General features: G+C 45.5%; 2 protein-coding genes across 9 annotated transcripts in view; one reads left to right on the forward strand and one right to left on the reverse strand.

Moving 5' to 3' along the window:
* Nucleotides 1–24147, reverse strand: part of RECQL5 (RecQ helicase-like 5) — a 39225-nt gene that overhangs the window by 6156 nt on the left and 8922 nt on the right. For 4 of the 5 annotated variants that reach the window (XM_014952675.1, XM_014952683.1, XM_014952698.1 and 1 more), the window contains exons 9-12: nucleotides 3311–3538; nucleotides 1422–1521; nucleotides 896–932; nucleotides 63–121 (exon numbers count right to left, since the gene is read on the reverse strand). In XM_014952675.1, the coding sequence (XP_014808161.1) occupies nucleotides 63–121; nucleotides 896–932; nucleotides 1422–1521; nucleotides 3311–3538 (424 nt within the window). The remainder of the gene's footprint in view (nucleotides 1–62; nucleotides 122–895; nucleotides 933–1421; nucleotides 1522–3310; nucleotides 3539–24147) is intronic. The other variant, XM_014952691.1, reaches the window with a different exon arrangement.
* On the forward strand, nucleotides 7380–23486 carry SMIM5 (small integral membrane protein 5). 4 transcript variants are annotated; one of them, XR_001413230.1, is made up of 4 exons: nucleotides 7380–7517; nucleotides 15821–15974; nucleotides 17412–17737; nucleotides 22687–23486. XR_001413230.1 is itself a non-coding variant. In XM_014952735.1 (4 exons), exons 3-4 carry the CDS (start codon nucleotides 15848–15850, stop codon nucleotides 17531–17533), a joined length of 249 nt encoding a protein of 82 aa, XP_014808221.1. In that variant the 5' UTR covers nucleotides 7409–7517; nucleotides 14063–14208; nucleotides 15821–15847; the 3' UTR covers nucleotides 17534–23486. The 4 variants fall into 4 exon arrangements, 2 of the variants coding, with proteins under 2 accessions (XP_014808212.1, XP_014808221.1); XR_001413231.1 differs by having other exon boundaries at nucleotides 22690–23486; XM_014952735.1 differs by adding an exon at nucleotides 14063–14208 and having other exon boundaries at nucleotides 7409–7517; nucleotides 17412–23486.

A 24147-nucleotide genomic window follows, 5' to 3' on the forward strand; every position in this document is an offset into this window, starting at 1 on the left:
GGACAGAATCTTTGTTGGTCTTTGCAAGTCAACAAGCTGGAATGCTGACCTGCCTTTCTTACCTTCACTGTGAGCTTAGAGATTCTCCTGCTGGAGGCATCCTTCAAGGGGCAGTCTGCACCTAGCACACAAGAGACATTTGGGAAAGGTGTCATAGCAGGGCTGGGGCTGATGGAGAACATCTCAGCTGGCACTGAGAGGGTGCCAGTCCAGCACTGCTTGGCATCCTCCTCCCTGCATAGTCACCTCAAGCACCACACAGTCACCCTTTTTACCTGGAGAAGCTACAAGCTCCAAAAGAACAGGCAAAAGCCAAAGTGACATTTTTCTCTCTGTATGAGAATGTCAACTTTGCTAGTTTATGACTAAGAGCTTTCCAAAACCTCCCCACCTCAGGAAACCCTTTCTCAAGGGATCACAGCTCTTAAGAAACACAACCCTTTTCTGCAATACCAACCGAAAATAAAGAGGCTGAACAGAGTAAGGTGCACCACCAGCAACACTACTGCAATAGTGTAACAGCTGTGTTCCCAGCCAGGGCCCCAAGTAGCACAGTTACAAATGGCAAAGTGTTCCAGCAATTTCCTTATAGCCCATTGAATAGAGCTGCGTAACCACTGCACAAACAGCCTCCAAAGTCAGGTTACACAGAGTTTTCCTTCTCTCTTGTCTATTTGGAAAAGTCGTTCAGAAAGATGCATTCCATATCTTCACCCCAACCAAAGCTAAGCTTGGATCCATCTCCTCCAGCCAAGATTTCACAGCCAAAAGCCTGACCTCTGTGCCTGGGGACTGATACCTCCAGTGCTCAAGCTATATAAATTACATGCAGCTGCAAAATACAAGATTTCCTTTTCCCAAAGAAATCCCACTATAAATCAAAGAAGATAATTACTTGGAGGAACAAAATCTTCCTTTTCTGGTTCTTTGCCCTGAAAGAAAACAAAGATCAGTCAAACATTTCCATTCCTGCGACACACATGCGGGTCCAGAAGCACAAAAGACACATTTTATACCCCTGCTCCAGGGAAAACTAATGCTGAAGGTACAAAGGTACTGAAAAGGCACCAAAATGGGGGAAAGGAGACAAAGGATGAGAATCAAAGCCAAAAGTTAACCTTTGCTATAGGAATATGAAAGAGAAGCTGAATGAGGAAATCTGTTTTCGCTAATACCAGATGTATTAAAGACAACAGGATCCTCTTGATGAGCACTGGGGAGAAATTAGTACATGAATAAGCTGGGTTCCTTCATATTATGGGACTGACCCAAAATATAGAGATCATGGCAAAAGCAGAGGTACAAAAAGTTGAACACAGAACAAGCACCAGCAAGATGCAATAATTTACTTTCATCATTGTGTCCGTAAGCCAAGCCCACAGCAAACCATCTCAATCTCCTACCAAGATGTAACAACTCACTCTGCGCAGACTCATCTGCTTTTGGTAGAAGTTGTTCCACTCCCGTTTCCGACTCTCTTCATTGGCTTCATCCCAATTCCCACCGCCTTCCTCATCATACCTGGATAAGGCAGGAAAACAAACATTTCTGTAGCTGCAGCATTAATTGGGGGACAGGCTTTGGAGAGCCGAGGTCATCCCAGTATTTACCAAAGCTGATGTATTTCAAGTCCTTTCTGAACGAGTCTTAGCTTTTAATTTCACTGCCACCCCTCAACCTGGACAGGAGTGAGTGTCCTCTAAAAATTTATGGGTTTTGTTAATCCCATGAACTAGATGTGGTAGCATGAACTAGCAGCACACGACTAGTGCTCTGAGAACGGAGGGCTCCATTTCAGAAGCTCTGCCAGCTTCTCCCATGGAGCTGAGGAGTCACTGCCTGGTGTTGGGCACCCCGTCCGTCAGTCATTGCTGCCCTTGGAGCAGAGATGGCAGAAAGGGGTATTTCAAGTCCTTTCTGAACGAGTCTTAGCTTTTAATTTCACTGCCACCCCTCAACCTGGACAGGAGTGAGTGTCCTCTAAAAATTTATGGGTTTTGTTAATCCCATGAACTAGATGTGGTAGCATGAACTAGCAGCACACGACTAGTGCTCTGAGAACGGAGGGCTCCATTTCAGAAGCTCTGCCAGCTTCTCCCATGGAGCTGAGGAGTCACTACCCCGTCCGTCAGTCATCGCTGCCCTTGGAGCAGAGATGGCAGAAAGGGCAAAGCAACCACTCCTCAGCCTCAGTTGTTCACAAACTGTTGCATTAAATTAAACCCCCATTGTTAATGCACTCAAATGCAGCAGCTGATTCTTGCCAGATGTAGCCCAAGAGTTTACTGCCGTCCACAGCAGTCACAGCCAAAGCTCACAGCTCTCACCGACCAGAGCTTTAGGACTATTACAACAACCTCCAAGGCAAAGCTACAACCAAGTCACGGAGAGGTTCAGTAAATCAAGTGGTGAACACCGTGGTGTACAACAGCACTGCCCGTGTCTTCTCAGGTCCTGAGATCGAACACGGGCTCAGGTCACAAGTGCACCAGTTCCCTCCAACTCAGTGGACTTCCTGAAGAACAACGTTACTGGTCTGAAGCCATGGAAGGCAAAGCAGAGGGCTGGGCCAGCCGGCAGCGCTGTGTGTCCTGGCAGAGCTGCCAGGGCAGGGCAGGCAGTGAAACTTGCATCCTGCCAGCGCTGCACGATCGCCCCAACTCAGCCAGAGAAGGAGGAGGAAGAGAAGGTGTCACCTCCACACTGCCAAGCCTTTTACAGAATTAATTATGGTGCCCACCGCACATCTTCACTTTGCTGTCAGCCTGATAGGGAAACACTAAAATTTAGCAATCTCGCAGAATCAGCTGACACTGGTGCTCCGTTACGTCCTCTCTGATGACTAAGTCCTGTCAGTGTCCCCCCCAGCTGCTGGCCCACAGACAGCCACACTAAGTCAGGAATGAACTCTGGATTGTGTCATACTTTGCTGTCACGTTAGTCTCAACTTAAACACTTTCGATGTCACGCTGGTTTCAACTCAAACATTTTCAATCCCTGTGACTGTGACTGCCTGAGCCCACTGGCTGCTTTCAAAAGATTTCAGGCCGATTTCTTGAACCGATTACATTCTGCAGGGCAATTCTTAGGTCAGTCAAAACAGCTTTTGGCTCTCTGGGACATGAATGTGATCAAGGCTGCCAAAGCGTGTGGAAAATGAAATTCCAACTCCTGCTGCCAGGAAGCTACAGGAAAATACCACCACACAGAAACATGTGCTGAAAATAGGAGTGGCTGGGCCTGGAGCTGGGAGATGCTCTCTTCTCCCCAATAGCTTCTATGACTTGCGTTTGAGCAACCGAATACAGACCTGCTAAAACCTCCACAACCTCTTCTCCCGCCTTCGTACAGCTCTGGATCGTAGCTGTCCCAGGGGGAACCTGTGGGCCCGATGCAGGTTTTGCTCCAGCTGTTGCTGCAGCGTTCCAGGGACTCCAGTTGCCTTTTCACTGCCCCTGGGTTCTTGCAGTAGTCACAGCACTTGTTACAAGGTGGGGTCACATCCCCAAAGTACTTCGCTATGGCGGCATGGCGGCACCTAGGAAACAAAAGGGGAGAAGATCTGGTAATTATTTTTATTGACAAGAACACCACCATCCAAATGCAAGGTGTCTTTTGATAAAGAGTCTTTTTTTTTTTTTTTTGCAGAGAATGCCTATTCCAGCAGGAATCGCGGGGATTACACCCTGGGTGCCTCCACTTCCCCACATGTGAAACAAACAGCGGTGTCAATCCCTTCTGCTAAATGCTTTCAGATCTCTGAGATCTGGAGAAGGCACACGGTGGATGAAATATGCAGTTATTGGAACATAATATGCAAGTTGGAACATCAGAGGTTCCACTCAAATATGAGAAAAAACTTCTTCACAGTGAGGGTGGCAGAGCCCTGGAACAGGCTGCCCAGGGAGGGTGTGGAGTCCCCTTCTTTGGAGATTTTCAAGACCCACCTGGATGCTCCTGAGTAACATGCTCTGACAAGCTCTAGGCAATCCTGCTTCAGCAGGGGAGTTGGACTAGATGATCTCTATGGTCCCTTCCAACTCTAAAAATTCAGTGAAATTCAGTGAAATTATTAATTCTGCATCGTTGGCCAAATATATTCCATGTCCAATCAGAATGGCTCTAGGATAAACACGTAAAGAGGTCCTGCTGATCTCTACACCTCAGAGCGCAGACTGTGTCTGTATATTTCACATTGAAGCCTTTAATGTTATTGTTTATGGCTTGAAGGTGAAGAAATCTACATTTGAAGAAAGAGGAATGTAAATTAAGTCACAGAAATAGTCTGGACTGAGGTCACAAGGGAGCACTATTGAGATCCTGGGCCTCCAGCTGCCCAAAACGCTTCAGATCAGCGGCCAAAGTTCGGGTAGAGTCCTCCATCCATGGAAACCAGTCCATTTGCTCATATGGGATTGCCCAACCAGTTCTACCAGCCCCAGCAAACTAGCCATGTGAAGATGATTAGATTCTTCCAGGAATCTCCAAAAGATTTCTGGCAGACATGAGTGCTTTTGGGTATGTAAAGAAGAGTTTGGTGACAGAAATATGCTCATTAGCAATACAGGCAGGAAGTAATTTCTCTTCTAGAACATTTCCTAACTTAAACCAGTGAAGAGGCTGATTTCACAGATAAAGAAGAACCAGGCGGTTACTTTTTTTTCTTTTTTTCTTTTCCTAAGAAAGTGGGCAGAATTTAGAGGAGCTTTTTAAAACTTAGGTTTCACAGCAGAGTGGCTGGTTGTCTCTTAAATCAAAATGCCAATACTAGATACACAGAAACACTTACTTCAGCAGGCATTTAGAGATCAAATCCTGCAGCCAAACAGCAACAAGAGTTATTTTAGAAAAGAATTATTTTACTGCAAGGAAGAACAAAGTGGTGATTTTTCTTCTCTACCAAGGAGTGCCCTCGCTGGGTTACCAACTTCATCTGCAAAAGTGGGTCACGGAGCAGAAAAGTAAGAGAGAGAGCACTTCATTTATTCTTATTATAAAACCCTTTAAGGGATGTCTGAACTTGCCAGAGATCTAAGAAATGCAGTTTGCTTCTTACCTTGTGTGTGTCTGGGGGGAGTGTAACTGCACGTCTACCAAAGCAGCACAAACCAACCCTGCCAGGGTCTGGTTCCTCCCTCCTTCCCACGGCCTGGGAGGACAATGTCCCAGGCAGGAGAGCGAGCGGAGCAGCAGGTTACAGACCACTGTCACCAGAGCAATGAAATCCATGTGCTGAAGTGTGAAGGACCTGGTGCTGCTCAGGTGAGGAGGGCTGCACCAGGGGGACGTTGCAGGGCAGGGCCCAGGGCACTGAAAGCCCAGAGAGGGCTATTACAAAGCTGGCTTTATATCCCCCTGCAGAGCCGCGCTGACTCCTCTCGCACTCAAAGAGCTCCTTTCACATGGTGGGGAAGGGTGGGGGGACCGGGATCGAGAAAACACATTCGATCCCCTTGTCCTGCCTTTCCAAAAGAACTACTGGTGCTGCCTGTGCTGCCAATGCAACGTGACTATAGAAATGTCAGCGAGCTGCAAGTCAGCTTTTTGTTTCCCCCAAAGAAAACAGGCATTCTCATTAGTCCCCGTCTCTCTCTCGCACGCACTGGTCTGTATTGGAGTTAACTGAGGCGTACAGTAACGGGCAAGCCCTCTCCTCACCTCTGCAGCCTGCTCACCAGGCCTACCCTGGCGAGGGACATCCACACACACCTCTGTCCCTTCACGCAAACAAGAGAGGTGCCCCAAGAGAGGGCTTTGCTGGAAGCACAAATCAGCTCTGAAGTCACTGGAATTCAGAGAAGTTCTGGTTTCTAACCCATTGCGTTCGTCAGACCCAGCCCTTTCCGTCCACCTTCCTGTAACTGCCTCTGTTTTCCTGCAGAATTACCCAAATCGGGGCCCCAGCCCCACTTTAGCCAGGAGTGCTCATGAGTTGGGTGAGAACTGAAATCCAGTTGCAAAACTAAGACTGCAGTCCTAAAATTAGAGCCAAAAGGCCCAAACCAGAGTTACCACCAGGGATGCTGGGGGGGAACCATCGGATTAACGTTTAACTCAACACAAGAGGTCCCGAAACACAATTGGTTATGTGTTAACATGAGGTGGGAAAACTTCCCAAGCCACATGAGCACCTGACTAATGCCCTTGAGATGGAGAGCAGATTTACATAAATTAATGGTATTTTGTATTATTATACATATCCTAAAATTATTTCATCTTTTAAATATGCAACCGTATTATTTTGCTCCCCCACCCTTCAACAGGAGTATGTATAAGGTGACCACTGGTCTTTAACATGTCTAAACAAAATCCTTATTTAATTTGAGACATCCTACCCTGGTTTTACATCACGGGACAGGATGAAGAGCAAAATAACAATCAGGTTTATTAACATGTTTTTATCTATGGCAATAAATTTCAGGAAAGTGCTAAACTGATCACACCATCCTCCTCTGGGTACTTCTTGCTGTTGTACAGCAGGTAAAACAGGAACCCTATTCCTGCAATTAATAGAAAAAGATGAACTGTCAAAGAAGGAAATTCACATATCCCAAAAGAAGCTCTGCCTCTCCCCAAAATACACCAGAAAAAAGCATTCCCTTGTACGAGCCAAGGAAGGGTACAGAGCCCCATCAGAAGAACTCCCCGAAAAAAACCCCCAGCGAATCTGGGAATAAAGGCAAGAAATGAAAGCGTTAAAAAAAGACAAAAATCACATGAGGACAAATTATCTACATAGATGCCAGTTGCTGAACAAAAGCCATTTAATGAGCTTTATCAAAGAGAAGAGCGAATTAGGAGGTTGATGAGGAATGATAATTTTGCACCTGTCTGAAGGACTGTACCCTTTGCAGTACAGGATGACCTTCACCAGCCCTGAGACACGGCAGTGGGGGCCAGCTGTCCCCAGCCTGCAAGAAGGAAAACCCAGGGCATCAAGAGAGCAAATGACCTGGCTGAGGGCAGGGAAGAAATCCCCCAGACCCTACTGCAGCGTCCTGGCCATTGCCTGCTCTGCCCCTTCAAAGAACACAGGAGAAAAGCTCCTTCCCCCGGGGAGTCGGAAGGAAACTGGGCAGCAGAAAGAAAAGTTAATTGCTTTAACACACACCCGAACTATCGCAAGGAGAGAATCCGTTCGAGTTCTACTCCAGAAAAAGTGGTAATTAAAAGGAAAAAAAAAAAAGAAAAGAAAAAAGACCTTGCTAAGGGGAGATGCACAGGGGAAGGGAGCAACAAGTGCTGGCACTTGGGCGCTGCGGGGAGTTCCTCGCCCTCCCTCCCTCCCTCTCTGGCACACATGTAACACGAAACTTCGTATCTCCAGGACAACCAATAACAAAAAAAAAAAAAAAAAAAAAAAAAAAAGGCAGAGACAACAGCTGGCTGTCAGCAGCCCGAGCAGAGAGGAGCCGAGCGAGGAGCCAGACACAAGCCAGGATGAGGGGAGAGATGACGTGAAAGTTGAAGAAGACAGAAAGAAAAACAAGAGGAGAAGAGTTGGCGGCGCGGCTGGGGTAAGGCTGAGCTATTGCCGGTGTTCGGTCAAGCGTAGCACCTTCACGTTCAGCTGGAGAGCAAGTCCCTGCAGCTTTGGTCGCTCTCTGTGCGGCCAAGCGCAGAACCGGGCAGAGCTCGCTCGCCTGCATTTGGTGGCAGGGGACATTTGGGAGGAAAGGTGGTGAGAGAAAACCCTTTTAATAGGGTGGCAGGGAGCTGCGCCGCAGCCCAGCGCTAACAAAAGGATCGGGGCGGCGGGTCTTGCCTTGCTCCCACACTCCGAGCAGGAGCAACTTCTCTGCTGATTAGAAAGGCTGCCTGCTTGGGTTTTTTGTTGCTGTTAGGGAATGTGACCTTAGCTGATAAGCAGGTCTAGCACAGGGCATTCTCCAGAGCAATGATTTGTTGCATTAATGCTTGGTGTGGACAAGAGCTGCTCTGCTCCTCCGCACCAGTGGCGTCTGTGCCGTCGGCGAGTAGCTGCCAGCACGGGCAAGCCCGTGTGGGACCAAGTGGGTACCAGCCATGGTGTTCCTCCAGAGCTCCTCCCAGCCCAAGCTAAGTTTTATCCCCCAAATCCTGAAGCAAACAGAGAGCTTGAAAACAAACCCCGGTCGGGGAAACTAGCGTAATGTGCAAGTTAAGCATCTGTGTCCAATAGAAATAAATGGAAAGATTTTACACAGCTTCTAACAAGAGCGTTTTTGAAAAAAATCAACAAATTTATCAGGCACAGATGCTGGTTTCAAAACAGCATGAGAAACCACTGCTCTGAGGGAACACAAACACATACATGGTCTATGGTTTACAGTAACGAGACCATCAGGTCTGAATGCTGTGAGAAGGGAAGGAATCAAGAAAGAATCCCCCAAATACATGAAATCACCCACTTTAAACCTTGGGTTTAGATGGAGAGGTGTCCCACCACCTGCACTCCCACCTCTCTTTGCTGCTGGGTGTGGGCAGGGGGGGTTGGCAAGGAGACTGACCATATAAACCCCCATTTTTTGCCACCTGAAGCTGATGACTCTGGAAGCTCCTGCAGCTCCCAGCACAGAGCTGGGACTCCTCTTCCAGGGGCAGTCAGCTGTTTACAGACAGGTAGGGAGCGAGGCAGAAAGCCAGTTCTCCCCAAAAGATGTCTTCCTGATCCTACACATGCCTTTAGGGAGGAATGTTAAGGATCAGGTATTTCCACTTCTCTCTGTTCCCATTAACGTGGAAGGGAGGGCAGGTCGTGGTGCAAACACCAAATGGGAACTGCCTGCACGAGAATATCTAGTAGTTAAGACACAAACGCCTCCAGCCTAACCCTGGGCTCAAAGGGGATGGAGGGAAGTTTCCACCCTGCTAATGAAGGGTCTTCTGTAGGTTGTTTGTTGCTGTTGAGCTGGTTTCTCAAATAAAGTGCAAGAAAAACAAAGTTTAGTACAAAAAAAAAAAAAAAAAAAGGAGGGGGGTGGAGGAGGAGTGAAGGCAGAAGGGCAGGGGAGGGAGGGAGGGAAGGGGAGAGAAACAGGCCAAGTTTTCCTCGCCAGAAGAAAATCTTAACGGGTTTGGCTGGGGGCTTGTCCAGCCACAGCCGCGTTGTACGTATGGGGGGGGTAAGCAATATGAAACACATGTCTGGATAAAAGAGGCAGGACATGGCTTGTGTTACAGCTGTCACAGAGCACGGGCCTCAGCCTGGCTGCCCTGCAAACGCGGGGAGGGGAGTGGAAGAACAAAATAAACCAAGTTTGATAGAGCAGATCCTTTCCATAACACAACCCCTCCCGAGCCACCCAGCTGCTGTGGGCCAGTGAGAGCCTGCTGTGGGCTAGTGAGAGCCTGCTGTGGGCTAGTGAGTGGCTGGCAGGGACTGTAAGAGACCACAAGGACTGAGCAGGGAGAGCAGTGCAGCCCTCGCCTCCATGCGGGCTCTCACCACTCCAGCAACCACAGCTGATACGGTTCATAACGGCTTCTTCTGAGGAAGCAGCTGTGGTAGCCTTCAATTTTGAGTTCCTGCAGCCAAGTGGCATCTGTACTAGAAACAAAGCAACATATTTCAAAAAACTCAAAAATGCGTGTAATTTCTGAGACCCGCAGGCCTGAGACCAGTCAAGGACAGGACACAGAGGTGGCTGAAAGAAGCTGGAGAAGGTGTTTCCAGCACTCTCAGGGGACTCCAGCTGTCTCACCTCAAACACCAAACTACTGACAGATCCCAGTGTGTTTGTGAAGTAACTCTTTATAAGGCTCTCACAGACACACACCTACCTCTCTGTCAGCTCCCTGGGAAATGCTTATTTTGCTAATATTAGAATAGACTTTCAGGCTAGATACGAGCATCAGCAACCCTAAAAAAAGTTCTCTTGTGGAAGAGCTACAGGTTTATTTTTAAAATTGACCTTTTCCTTTCACTGGATGGCTCTGTGCTTTGGTTTCCCCACTTCTTAAAAGCGGGACTAGTAGGGAGGAATCATCTCATGGGGTTTTGTTGACTTGTTTGTGGGATGGACTGGAGAAACCCAGCGTGTTTCATAGAGGTGTAGAGACTCAGCTCAGTGCCCCAGTGGGTACCTCAGCTCCTCAGACTGCTATTGCAGGGAATTCAGTGCCTTTTTATATTAATCTAATATTAGGTTGTAGGGGAGGGAAGGAACGTTTACGGTGCTGCCTCAAAACCAATCTCCAAATAGTGGGTGGTGGAGATGACAGGGTATTCTGGCCAAACGGCTACCCGGGCAGGGCTGCTTTATAATATGAAAGAATGTGTGGTCTCCTTTTCCAGACCAGCTGACAAAGTCAAAGCTTTTCTCCCATGACATTGAGCTGCAATTTACCAGTTTGGGTGTGTGCTGTTAAAAAGCTGAATTCTCTTGATACTGGAAACTATTTTCAACTACTTGGGAATGAATTATAGGTCTGTCTGGCTCCGTTCACTCCTGTTTTAGAAAAAAAAGGGCTTGTCTGTTGAACTATAGTTAACATTGACATGGCTGGTTAACAACAGTCATGGCAGCAAACAGTGCATTAACAATGACAAGGGAAAACCATACACTGATAATACAAGTAATTTCTATAGCCCTTTTCATCTCAAAAGTACATTACAAACTTAGAACAATAAACAATCGTACAGGAATTATTACATGTTCTGCCAAAATGCATCTAAACTGTAACACCACCAGCCCAGCACTGCTACAGGACAGGAAGCCTCACAGACCTTATCCATACCAAATCAGAAGCACGTTTCAGGAACCAAGAACAAAGCTGGTAGGGCTGAGAAACTGGCCAAGCCTTCATGTTCTTAAGAAAGTGGCCAAATACAGTTGGAGTTTATTTAAAAGTTTTAGACCGGAATAAAAAGCATCCCCTCCCCTTCAGCTGCTCAGCACTCTCCGTCCATGAAGCCGGGATTACCTTCTAAGATTTGCCACCAAAAAAGCTACCACAATCCATACAGGCTTCTCAGCCCTGACTTGGGCCAATTTCAACCAACTTTCTTGGCTTGTCTGAGTAAGAACAACACAAAGTACTCGCTTCTCCACAGCCACAGTCTTGGGAAAAAGACAACGTTGCAGTGAGAACATTGCCCTGGCATCCTGCTTGCTTGGGCACATCAGGGAGGTCCTACTTTGTAAGGTCTCTGGAGCACTGCTGCTAAGGGCAATGGGCACAGCAGGGGGCATGGAACTCTCCTTCACTGGGTTTGTGGCATCAGGACCAGAGGCATTGGCAGCTCCAGGGCACCATCAACTGATTCTCCCCCTCCAAAGCTTCATCTGCGTTTTTAGAGAACTGCAGCAACAAACCCACACAAGCAAGGATTCTCAGAGGGAGCACAGTAGGACCAAGAGATCGGGAGGTCACATCAAGAGACATTAACCCCGTGGAGCACGACTGGGTAAAGAGCACCCAAGAGCAGAAGCCATGCTTTCATCTACTTTCATCCTAAACAGTCTCAGTGTCTGATGAGTAACAAGCAGTTGGCAAGCAAAGGTCATTTTGTTTTGTAACTGCAACAGACCCAGGGACTTGTTGTCTTTCTATGTAAAGATTTCAGAGCATTTTAGAAACTTGGACACACAACAATTAACAAACAAACTTCTGATGGTGGTTACGTGTCCTGCCACTGTGCAGAGATGAAGTCACCCACCAGAGGGATGGGATGACTTATCCGAAGACACACCACCAGCGAGCATCACTGGCAGCCCAGGAAGACTGCCTGCACTTACTGACTTCCAGTCCTGGGGCTAAACCACAAACTCAAATCCACATTCTTTGCCCTGAAATAGGCTGCTCAAATGCCAGGGGGTTATGACTAAACAAGTGTCTCAGTCCTCAGCAGTACGTTTAAGCTCACCCACTCCCTACGGTTCAAATTTTGATGCACCAGCGCAGGTACACAGAGAGGATACAGCTTTCCAAACCAAAGACAGACCAAGAAAATATGATCAATTTCCATCAATTCCAAAATACTTACAGCAACTTGACTAGTTTAAGGCAGAGGGATCTGGGACCCCACCTTACATAGTCATCCCAAAGCTCTTCTTGCTCGAAGACCGGAAGCTACCACACACGGCCAGTTCGCAGAACAAAGAAACCTTGATCAAGGCTTTTCTCTTCAATGTCTAGATTGAGGCCTTTTAATGGCTTTATTCTTAAAAGGGCTGAGCAGCCAACTTCTTTGAGTGCTTCAGTACGGCACGAGTCCATTAAAACAGTTCAGAAAGATAATCTCAGGGCTATTATGGCAATTTTCACAGCTTTATTCAGTGGGCACAGCAAGATGAATCTGCATTAAAAACAAGTATTAGCACTTTCTGGGAATCTACCTCTGCAGAAGCCCTAAATGGAGAACGTGCTTCTTTGGTTTTAAAGGCCCATGGAATCCTTGCAGCTGACACCTGCAGACATCAGGCATCCTCCAGCATTATTACTGTGCTCTCTTTTCAACCAAGGCCAACAACTCACAGCACACGGTTGATTCAGCCTTTTTCTCTCAAAAACAAATAAACCTAAATTAAAAGATTTGTTTTACTCCCTCCCCTGCGAGGCCTTGTAACACAGAGGAGGGCAGAAAGATTTGATGATCTAGTCCCACTGGCAACACTGGATAGATTAGTTATTTTTCAAAGAACAGCCAGAAGAGGAAACAGCTGAAACCACGAATTTCAGGCTGCCACCCCAGCAGGAACTTCCCAACTGCCTGCCACAAGACACCAGCATTGTGTTCACTTTCTTTTCTATGCGAGTTTCTCATCTTGCCTCTCTTCACCCTGTTCTCACTTTGTATGATCTCTAGCTGCAGCTACGGAGCACAAGGTCATGTCATTTGTCTGCCAAGGCATTACTAGGGCTGCATTGCTCTGTAGTCATTCAGCATTTCTTGCGTAACAAGTTCCATCAGCTTTGCTGCTCTACCAGCCGTGCCTCCTCCGCTCTGCAGGGTTCCCATCCCCAGTGGATGCGGTTTTGAGGAAGGACAATGGACAAGGAAAGATTCCCAACTGAGAAAAAACACGAGCAGAGAATTAGGTTTGCTCCAAACCACTTAGAAAGTAAACTGTCAGTTAAGACCGATAACTGTAAGTTTCAAATCTCTCGAGACCTGCCCGTTCTAATAATAATCATTACAGTTACTGCTTCAGTCAAATAGCCTGCACCACCTGGCCTTTAGTACTGTTGATAACTGGGAGCTTACTTGAACACAGTAAAATAATTAAAAAAAAGATTCTTACAGCTTACTTTGAAATTCCTAAGTAATATCTTCACTGTTGTGTTGTACATGAGGAAGATAAGGCAGATGCATAAGACAACTTGTCACACAGCACCAGCCTTACCCTTCTGCTGATCTCTAGGGTAAGATCTGGGTTCTGCTGAAATCAACTGGAAAAAGATCACAATCAAAACTAGTCCTGACCAAAGACTTTATATCACAAGTAGAACGGAAGATAAAGAAGTCCATGAATATAACTAGCTTTCTTGGGGGAGTTTTACTTTTTTTTTTAATTTTAAGAAGTGATTTATTCTTCACCCTTTTGCTACACTCCACAAGCAGAAATCCCAAAGCAGCGAGGGCCCTTGAAACCAGTGTGCAGTCAGAAGTGCAGTTGAGCAGAAAACATTTGCTCCCTCATGGGTGGCTTGGAGACTGCACCACCAACACCAGACTTTGTCCCTAAAGAAGTTCAAACCAAGGTAAACAAGCAACATTCCTTGCAAGTTTTAGAATAAAAACTCCTTCACTTTGCTCCAGCTCAGGTACCGTGGGGCAGAGGAATGTCCATTACTGAGACGACAAGCTCTTATCATTTTAGATCAGGCACTTTGCTAATTCACGTGGAGTTCTACAATCCTAATCAGCAATTTTTCACTGTACACCCAAACTTCAGAAGCCTTGCTCTTATACTTGCTGCTTCTGGTGCAGCCCAAAGCATGGCACGAAGGGTTACAGCAGATTCCTTACTAGGAAAGCTTCTGGGAAGGCAGAAACACCTCCAGAGGGAACAAACATTTTCAGAATGTTAGAGCCAGAAATACTATTTTTTTTTTTAAAAAAAAGTTTTTCTTCTAGAGCCAAGAGCAGAAAACACAAATCACTTCACCTCTGCCTGCACCGCCATCTCTTGGAATGGAAACAAAACTGGAAACCTGCTGACACAGAATCCCACAGCACTGTGCAAAGGATAAAGCAGCCGTTTCTGGAGCAGCTCGCTCGGGGTATGGCAATCATCTGGAAAGAGCTATTTAACCCTAGTCTCAAAAGTGACCTTTCCAGGTCAAAAGGCCACAGCTATGCCTCCCCGCTAAGTTACACAGAAATCTTTCTGTAGATGTAGATTTTCCATCCACCCCCATCCCTAGGAAACCAGCTGGTTCCGATTTTTATTCCTTAGCTTGGATTTAAAAGAACAAAGAAAACCCTTTTTGAATTGCATAAACATACAAAATGTAATTTAACTTGGCACTGTAGTATTTAAGCCCAGCGTGCAAAGAAACATCCAAGATCTCTCTGTCCTCAATGTGTTTAGGAAAAGCTGAGCTCCAAGGGTCCATTTGTTTGAGTAACCAAACCAGATGTGCAGTAATGAACTAGCTGGATTGTTCTGGAAGTCCTGTCTTGGTCACTTGGCTTTGTGTTACCACCAAAACTAGGATATTAAATTGTTCAAGTCCTATAAAACAGTGTTGACTATTAGAACACATAGAAGCTGGTACATTCTGATACAATGACATAAGAACTAGAATCCATGCAAGCGTTGACCTGTCCAAACACTTGTTTTAGGTGGTACTATGGATATTTCTCCACAATATCCTGGTCCAGCTACTGACTGAAGTAAATTTGAACTTCCGTATCTATCATGCCAGCTTGTTTGTTGCAATGCCTTCCAGAATTTTGCTCACAGGGCAAAAGAATAGCAGATATTTGTTGCAAAACTGAGGCATCTAACTTTGACTAGCCTACTATTTTCAGTAACAATAGTTCTTGGTCATTGTACTTTCTGAGAATAGACAAGGTGTAAGATCTCTGAGCAGGGCAGGAGGGATTAGCTCCACAAGGGAGATCTCCAACAGATCCAGGGGCTTTTGCTTCGCTCATTACCAGCAGTGATGGGTGGACATGCACTGTTCAATTCATATATTGCTCCATTTGAACAAACTGTGGCTTAAAAGAAAAAAAAAAAAGCTACGTTTAGCTTACCATGTAAAACTTGCAGTCATCTGTAAGAACTTGCAAAGCACCCAGCTGTCCCCACTGAACACAGACTTTAGCTCTTAATATCACCATTGGGTAAAACTGGTTGATAAAACATCCTTAATGGTATTGTAGAGAGGTGTTGACCTAAGTACCTTAGTTTTTGAAGGGGCTTTCTGTAGCTGAAAGTGCAGAAAATCTCCAAGGGGGTCTGCTCAGTAAAAAACAATGAAAACTACTGGAGTTCAGCAGTTGGAATTCAAGTTGAGTTAGAATTGCATTTCTTTCTGGAAGGACAAGTTAGCACAACTGGAAAAAAAAATTACTTTCATTGGGTGAAAGCCAAGGGCAGGCACTGTCCAGTTCTAACTCTGTGCCTGCTGAAGTATTAGAAGAAACACCGTTTTACCTTTGCTCAACAGTGCAGCTGTCAAAAGCACCCTCAAAGCCAGATTTTGAAATTAAAGCAGTGCCAAAACACGTAGACAATTAATAGTCCTCCACCTTAGCTACTGGGAACAAGGACTGAGACCAGATAAACTTGTTTTCCTTGTGATCACCAGCTCTATAAGAAGGCTGGCAGCTTCCTAGCATTAGTCAGTGAAAAGGCTTATTCTCTGTTTGGTTCTTCTACAGCATAAAGCCTGGAGAGGTTGAGCCAGAATGTCTTCTGAAGGCTTTCTGAAGGAAATGCAAACCATCGGTGAGAAGCTTCTCCTTAAGCTCCAGAAACTGCCCAAGGCTGACCCAGTGGAGATTGTGTCCTTCTGTGTGGTCCTTCTGTTTATCGGTGAGTTTATCGGCGGAGGCAAACGGGCGTCAGGGAGTCTCTTCTCTTCTGCGGGGACAGTTTGCTCAACAGTCTTTGGTGGTGGGTTGGTGGGTTGTTGGTGGTGGTGGGTTGTTGGTGGTGGTGGGTTGGTGTTGTTGGCAGCTGTATTCCAGGCTCTGCTCTGAGGCCCAGTTTAATTTCTAGGTAATTTTTAATACTCAGCATGTGTCTCTACATGCATGCAGAGCATGGTGGGCAACAGCATAGCTTTCCCCAAAGCTCTCATATTTAAGCATTAGCTTAAACAGCAGCATATCAGCCAATCCAGAGGTGCTGTTTTGATGTGTAGGAGATTTGTTTATGACAAAGGGTATTAGGGCATCTCACTGCCACAGAAGACACAAAACCTGAGACTGAGTGTCATTCCTGTACTTAATTCAGTATGCTTCAGATAAGCCTATTTGTTCTCCTCTGGTAATGGCAAGATCCCTCCTGCTGCTCCGTGTGGGGATGGCATGGAAGGAACAGCAAAGAGCTGCTTGATCAAGGGGATGAAGTTTGTTTAGACAATAGGAAAACAAGCAGGAAGGAAGGCCAGCCCTCCCCTTCAAAGACACTTTGCTCCCAGCCAAAAGGAAGGGTGTGTATTCAGCCTGGACACTCCTCCCTGGGCTGGAATTCACAGAGACACACCTGCTGCTTTATTTTTTTTCATACCTACAGCTGGTTCCCTACAGGTCTGGTAACTTGGCAGCCCAGCTCCAGACTTTTAAGGAACACATGCACACACATGTGCACGTTCACACACTCTTATGTGTTCTGCAGGATTAAACATGTCATCCTTTTCTGTTCCAGATAAACTAACATATCTCTTCCAACACCAACCATTATGCCTAGTGTAGAATAACAGAAAGCTAGCCCACTGCTTTGTGAAACAAAACCCTGCATTTGAAGTGTCTATTTTTTCAAGCTAAATACAGGAGAAAGAGTAAAGCCAACCCAGTCACAAATTTCTATCCTCACTAAAGGGTACAATGCACAGAGTCTTCAGAAATGCAGCTGCCAGTTTGACTAACCAAATCCTTTCAAGTTGTTTCTGACACAGCTGTGGGGAGAGCTGGATCTCCATCCTTTCCAAGCACATTGCTCTGCTTAGTTACCTCATGTCATCTCCGAAACTACAGCCCATTAGGAAGGTAAAGATATACCCCCACATGGTTTGGTACATAGCTCTTAACATCATAAAATATCTGGTAATGATTGTCCAGATTAAAGAGACCAGGCACTTAGGAGAGCTGGGGATATAGGGGGTGAAAAAAAAAACCCACCAAAAAATGGCAAGAAACTGGACTTTGTTCATTCTGCTGCTCACCAACCAACTTGGAGGAGACATAGGGTACCTCTGCAGTGATGGCACCTATGACATGAAGCAATATCCTGTGCTTCTCTTTCCAGCTACTGTTCTGGTGCTCATGATCATTGCCTGTGGTTGCTGCTGCTATAGCTGCTGTAGCTGCGATGGACAACCTGACCACAGACGTAGGAAGACCCAAGTCCGCCCAATTGCCCATTCATGAAGTGCAACAAGAGGTGACACAACCTACTATCAAGGACATGCGTGGACATCATGATTCAGTCCTATAGGAATGACTTTCTACACTAGCTCACTGAAAATGGCAATAACAATATTCATTAACGTGACTCAGAGGACCAGAAACCACAGCATGGAATTCCTTCTTTCTGTGACCGCCACTGGTGGGCTCCGTGGTGTCACCAGAAAGGTAACGCTACTTTACCATCACTGTCTCCCTCTTCTAGTGTGGGGTGGGGGTGCATGGACACACGCTGCTGAGAAACCAGACATGCTTTCCCAGCGATGGCCCTGCAGCTGGGCCAGCCAGGGTTCCCTTGGTGAGCATGGAGCCACGGACCAAAGCAGAGGACACAAACACTGCCACGTGCTGGGCAGCACAAGTGGCTAATCCAGAAGGATGGTGCTGGGCGCTAGCGAAACCCACTGATGTCACTGGGACGTCCATATGCTCAGTACATCTTGGATCAAGCCCAAACCTCCTCTCTCAAAAGCCACCTGCCACAGACACGTTTAGCTGAGACGTCTGCTGAAAACAACAAAATTGTGGACTTTCTGATCCGGACGTGCCAGCGGAGGCTCCGAGTACAGCTGGTAACAAACGCTCCCTGCTTTTATTTCATCAGTGTTACAATGATGTGAAATTGCCAAAGAGAAAAATCAGATCACGTGCAATACCCTTTGTAAACAGCAAGATGAAGGCAAAAGGGAAAAACTCACCAATTCTAGGGCTTAATTTGATCATTCTGCTGCTAAACGTGCTCCCTCCCCGCTCCCCGTGTGGTTCTGCTCTTCTGCTTATTGCAGGTGAATGGTACGTACAGAGCACGGGAGTCACAGGAGATGAACAAATCCCTGTCCTTACTTGAGGGACCTGTGTGCCTGACTCCCTGCACTGTGTGCAGTTTATTTTAGTGGACATAAACAGTATGCCTAAGGTATGTTTATTAGCATAAACAAAGGCATTTCAGAGGAGTGACATCCATTATGGTAACCGTCACTTCAGGGTACACATGCAGCAGCTTGACAGTGGGCATTGTGACAAGGCAGAGCCAAGGATGGGCTGTATGACTGAACTTAACAAGTGCAAATAAATCCCTTTTCCATGCTGCAGCCACTGTGTATGTTTGGTTTACACTTCAGTGAACTTCAGAAAGGGATTTATGTAAGTACAAGGCTATGGCACAGGGCACGACTTTCATAACTGGGACAGCCAAACAAAAGACCATCATACTCCACCTCACTCTAAGCCACTGGTCTTTCAGCCCCTAATGTGAAACCAACCACCTTTATATAGAAGAAGGTATAAAAAGTTACACATATATGGATAAATCATCTTCTACCCCTGTATTCCAACTAAGTGTAGAAGAGTCAAAGAGATTACACATTCATATTCCAGAGACAAGATCTAGCTAGAGAGAAAAGAATCAAGTTTCTAAAAGGTTTTCAATATTCTTCACAGTTCAGAAGCGACAAAAAAAACCCTGAAAACTTTTTAAAGAAACATCTTTTCTTTGATCTCTGCACTCAAATTAGTAAAAAGCCCATTACGTCAGTAGCTTCTCATGTATTTAATGCACTTTAATTTTTACAAAGAAACTAGATTTAGATATTTTACATTTTTGTACTGCTGTATATTGGAATGTGTCTGCAGCTGGTGACACAGAAAATAGTCTAAAAATTAAGGAAAAAAAATTTCCTCAAACTATCGGTGTTACTTTTAAATTAATAAAAGGAAAAACTTTCCAGCAGAAGATGAGGATGTTCCTTAGAAAGTAAATATTTGAGCTCCCACTTGACAACTACCAACAGATGACTGCACTTGTGTGATCAACGAAGACCAACAAAGTGCTGGCCTTTGTCATGCTGTCCCAAAGCTTTCACTCCCAGCCAATATGTTAGGGTGGGATAAGCTCAAGCTGGCATCAATTTACACTAATCAACATCCCGAGATGCCTCACACTAACCTCTCTGTCAGATATGTCTTTGCTCCTTTCACTTACAAACTAGCGGCAATCAAGGTGACATAGGAAGTCTCAGAAGGTTTTTCGAGGGACACAGACTCAACAGACATTTCTGTATCTGAGTTAGGTCACCAGACCTATGAAAGAACAGAGCTTCCTTTCTTTCCTGGCTTGTGCCAGACAGTGCCAGCTACAGGAATTAACAGAATCCCATTGAGAGCCGTTCCAGCAGCACGGAACCAGTCTGTGCTCACAGTCCGGAGGAAGCTCAGCAGGCTGGAAACATACCAACGCCTGACAGGTCACTGACACTAGGAAGGAGCTGCCAGGCCTTATCTCAACAGGAAAAGCTACAAATACATGTTTCCCAGTGGTGTTACAAGTTAAACCACTGACAGATACCAGGCAGGGGGACAAGAGAAAAGGCTCCAGCCTTAGCTATGCTACTCTTAAGTTCCTCAATTAGAAATAGAGAACAAACACAGAACCGTTAAAATAAAAAAAAAAAAAAGAGAAGGAGAAAAAAATTAAGCAATTCTCTAAAGAATTCAGGTGGCTTTTCTGGAACAGAGGAGCAGCCACCACGTAGAGGAGGGGTCCTGGGACTGATTTGTACATGCTTGCCTGAACCACACAGGCCTAATGTTCTGCTGTGTCCCACTGTACACAGGTGGATTATTCCTGTACTTTTTATTTAGACACACCATTTTTATTTAGACACACCAATTGCTTGCCTGGGCTGGGTGGTGTCTGTCGCCTTCTTGCATGCAACAGATCTGGTTGGCCTGAAAGATGCCCAGCAACCCCCCAGCTTTCTACAGCTCTTCAGTTTCCATTGATTAGAAACATGCCAGTTTCTGGGTCCCTGCTCACCACTCACACAAGCTTTTGTGGTTTTGGCTTCAGTCATTACCCATGTAAAGGGATCTGGAAGGCCCTGAGCATTAGTGGGGATGGAGCTTCTCTGTTTCAAAAAGGAGAGACAGATTCAGAAGAGCACAGAGTAAAGTGAGATTGCTTAAAACACAGCAACTTCTGTACATGTTGTGAAAGCCTGAGAGAGCCAGAAGGAACTGCAAGGGAATACAGTTACTCCAGCCCTGATGATACAAGTGTTGAAATAGTTTCTTTCCCTGAGGAACCTGAAAGAGACGGTGAGGCTGCCTCTCTGCAGAAGTGGTTGGACTGATGGCTTAATGGGATAGCTTCCATTCTGTAACATCATCCCTCTGGTTTCAAAGTGATTTGCTTGGCTTGTGAAAAACAAGTTTCCTTTTACAGACACAGAATCTCACACACCATAGTCTCCTCCTTCTCCCCTCCCATCTCTCCCAGCACCATCCCTCTGGTCTTCTTCAGTTGGGAAAGCACCAGGGAGTCAGTTTTATTGCAGCTGAACAGCAGTGCAAGGCTCTGTACTGAGTGTATCCTCCTAAGCTTGTCATGATGAAGTTTGGACTGGAGGGCAGTCTTGTTCACACTCTCATTTTAGACATGGCAATCTCCTAACAGAGCTTACAATACAGATCCAAGCCCTCTTCTCTCCACCACGACCTGCAGCCTTCCCCACTCAGGGGACATAGCAGGCATTTACAATCACTGGAACAGGTCTATGAGTGGCTAAAGCCATGGACAGGAAGAAATGTCTGAGCAACAGCTGAACTAGGTCTTTTTGACTCTACTCAAGGCCTTTGATTAGATTAGCCACACCTTTGTAGGAAAGTCAGCTGTTAATCATTTACGGCAGCACAAACAGGCAAGTTCTATGCTGGGTCTACGACTCTCCAGGTGCAGCAAGGGGGTCCCTCGTCACAGGCCATCATCTCTTGGACTGGGTACAGAGAAGGCACCAGAAGAAACACCTACTACAAACACAACAGCTTCAGGTATTTATAAAATCCCATACAGGTCTCCTATTTCAGGAGATTAACTGTGGTTAGCAAAAGAGATGGGAACTTTCTCGGGTGTACAGTCACAGGGGGTTTCTGCCTTTGGGTCTCCAGAACTAGTATTTAGGCTGCCTGCTTTTTAAAGGCAAGAGAAGCTATCAGGAACAGCTTTCATGGCCTGTGTGCCTGTTGGGTAGAGACTGGGCATGGTGATCTGCTGTAATTCCAGAAAACAAAGCATGAACTGAATATATTTGGCTGCTGAGAAAGAAAGAGAGACTTTAGCAAGCTGAAGTGTGAGCTTGTGCTCGTACTCAAGTGTGACTTGCTGGCGATGAAACACGCTTTATATGGTTAATCCTATTCCTTATAATATTAAGGATACAGACATAAAGGTCAGCAAGTCAAACAAATTTTCAAAAATAAAGACGTCTTCCTGCATTACATCTGCAGAGTCACATTTGAGAGAAAGTGTTAGAAATAACCCATCCTTTCCCTTGAGAAGCAAGAAAGCTTTAGAAAAGCCACAAGATGCTCACAAAGAGATGCTGAATGTTCTTTAGAAAGCTGATGGCCAAGTCATTATGCAAAGTATTGCTAAAAGATCAAGTGAGTAGAATCCACTGAGATCCCTGTTTAAATTACTGCTAAGTACTTCAAGGAAGGAAAACTTAGGCTTCTATTGCAGAGTAACAGAAAGTGGTACTGAAGCAAACTGGGAACAGCACACATTTTTTACAGCACTAGGCTATTCTATGCCCTATGGGAGCTGTACATGAAGATCTTTGCTTATTGTTGGTGGATTTTTTGTTTGTTTTTAAGTAAGTGTTAACTTAATCTCCAGTGTGTATTGGAGTTTAAGTGCCCAACTCCTTTTTGGGGATCTTTCTGATGGTATCAAGCAAGTTCTCTCACTGAACACTTGCCTTTCCTGTATAGGCTGTACAGTTGACAGAGATGAAAGGTTCATACTGAACATGTTGGGAGAGATACTACATGATATTACCAAAAATATTGCTAAACTATGATTAAAATAAATCTCATCTGCCAGCATCTTGTAAAGCCAGACACCTTCCTCTTTACATCTCTGTAGATCTGATTATAAAACTGGCCTCAGCTATCTTTCTTCTGGTTTATGCTCCCATTTCTGTGAGGGGTGACTCTCCCTTTTGGAAGAGGGATGCCTGCAGGCACAGACAGCACACACACACCTATCCTGGTTTTGGGACTGTGGCTCACAAAGTAGAGAGGATACACCAACATCTATTGTTCTTGTCTACCTCCAGCAGGACAGAAGCCAGCATGTCATCAGTGCAAGAGGCATCCTCAGTTCTGGAAGACCTAAAGAGACTAATTACAACAAGTGACTGGGCTCTTGGAGGGCTAGTGGTGATTGGCGTCTTCTGTCTTGTTTTTATTGCTCTCCTTTTATTTGCTGCCATCTTTGGGTGCTGCTCATCTCCAAGGCACAGATAGAGCAGTGAATAAACAGCGAAGCCAAGATGCAGTACTGGGAGCCCTACGGCAAGAATCAGCCCAGCTACAGCCCAGTTGTGTTGTCCACAGAAAGCTTTCTCATCTTCTCTCCCTGGGTGGCTATTTCTCCACGTGCAGCTTTGCTGCATCAAGAGCAATGCACCAATTGCAACGCAATGCAGCAAGTTGTTCTGCAAGTCCACAGCAAACGGACTCCATACATAAAGCTATCTTGTATTCAGGATCTGCATAATTAGCCAAATGCCAAAGTCAACTCATCTCTGCCTGGTTTTCATCTTTCAAGCAAAATCACAGGTTAGAGGTGGCAAATGGTCAGCTACCACCTAAAACTGATCAAGATGTCTTCTGCTGTTGTGGTTACAAGAGCTTTTTTTCCATCTTGCAAATGAGCAACAGGAAACTCTCACCAGCAAAAAGCTTTGTCTAAACCCACTCTCTAAAAGCAGCTTATACCATTGTTCTCCTGTCTTACTTGGACAATAGCCTAAATATACTATGCAAAAACTTGCTTGCCAAGTCTGTCTTTATTTAGAACCTTGTTCTTTATTTGTTCTTATTTTGAACTTTGCAAGGTCAGGTTTTCAGGTTTGCTTTCACCATTTGGATAGTGAATTGAACTGTGTTAATTAAAAATGTAAAAAAGAAATGCAATGTGCCATTCCTTTAAATAGCATCATAGTCTCCTGTACAGTTATGAGCAGGGAAGTCAGTCAGTGGCACTACTATATGTGACTCTGGGATGCATGTGAGATGTTATACAGTAAGAAAAACATACCAAGCTGCAGGAGGGAAGAAAAAGTATGGGAGATGTGACTTCTAATTAGGTAAGTGATATTCCCTTGCAAAAATCTCTCTTTTACGTACCCAGTGAAATCCTATTTCCATTACTATTCATCTGAGCAAAGGAAAATGTTTTCTCTGTCCTTGCTCAGATGTTGCCTCATTGCTGCAGCACAACTCTAGAGAAGGTCCTCACTTCAGAGAGCAGTCAGGATTTTTACAGCATGTATGAAGTGGGAGATGCTGCAAAGTGGTTACATGGAGCCTAACTCTTGCCCTCACTGGGACACCACCTGTGGCTGCTTCTGGTTTGTGCAAGCTTCGTTCAGTGAACCCAGTCTAGTTCTTATGGCATTAGTGTCCATCCCAAGAAATGACTGTCATGACTAACTCTACTGATAACCATCTTAGGAATCACGGAGAAATAGATATCAAGACAAAGTTTCCTGAGATAATCATCTTAACCAGGT

Source organism: Calidris pugnax, unplaced genomic scaffold (assembly GCF_001431845.1).
Source record: "Calidris pugnax isolate Ruff unplaced genomic scaffold, ASM143184v1 scaffold9, whole genome shotgun sequence".
NCBI classification, from domain to species: domain Eukaryota; kingdom Metazoa; phylum Chordata; class Aves; order Charadriiformes; family Scolopacidae; genus Calidris; species Calidris pugnax.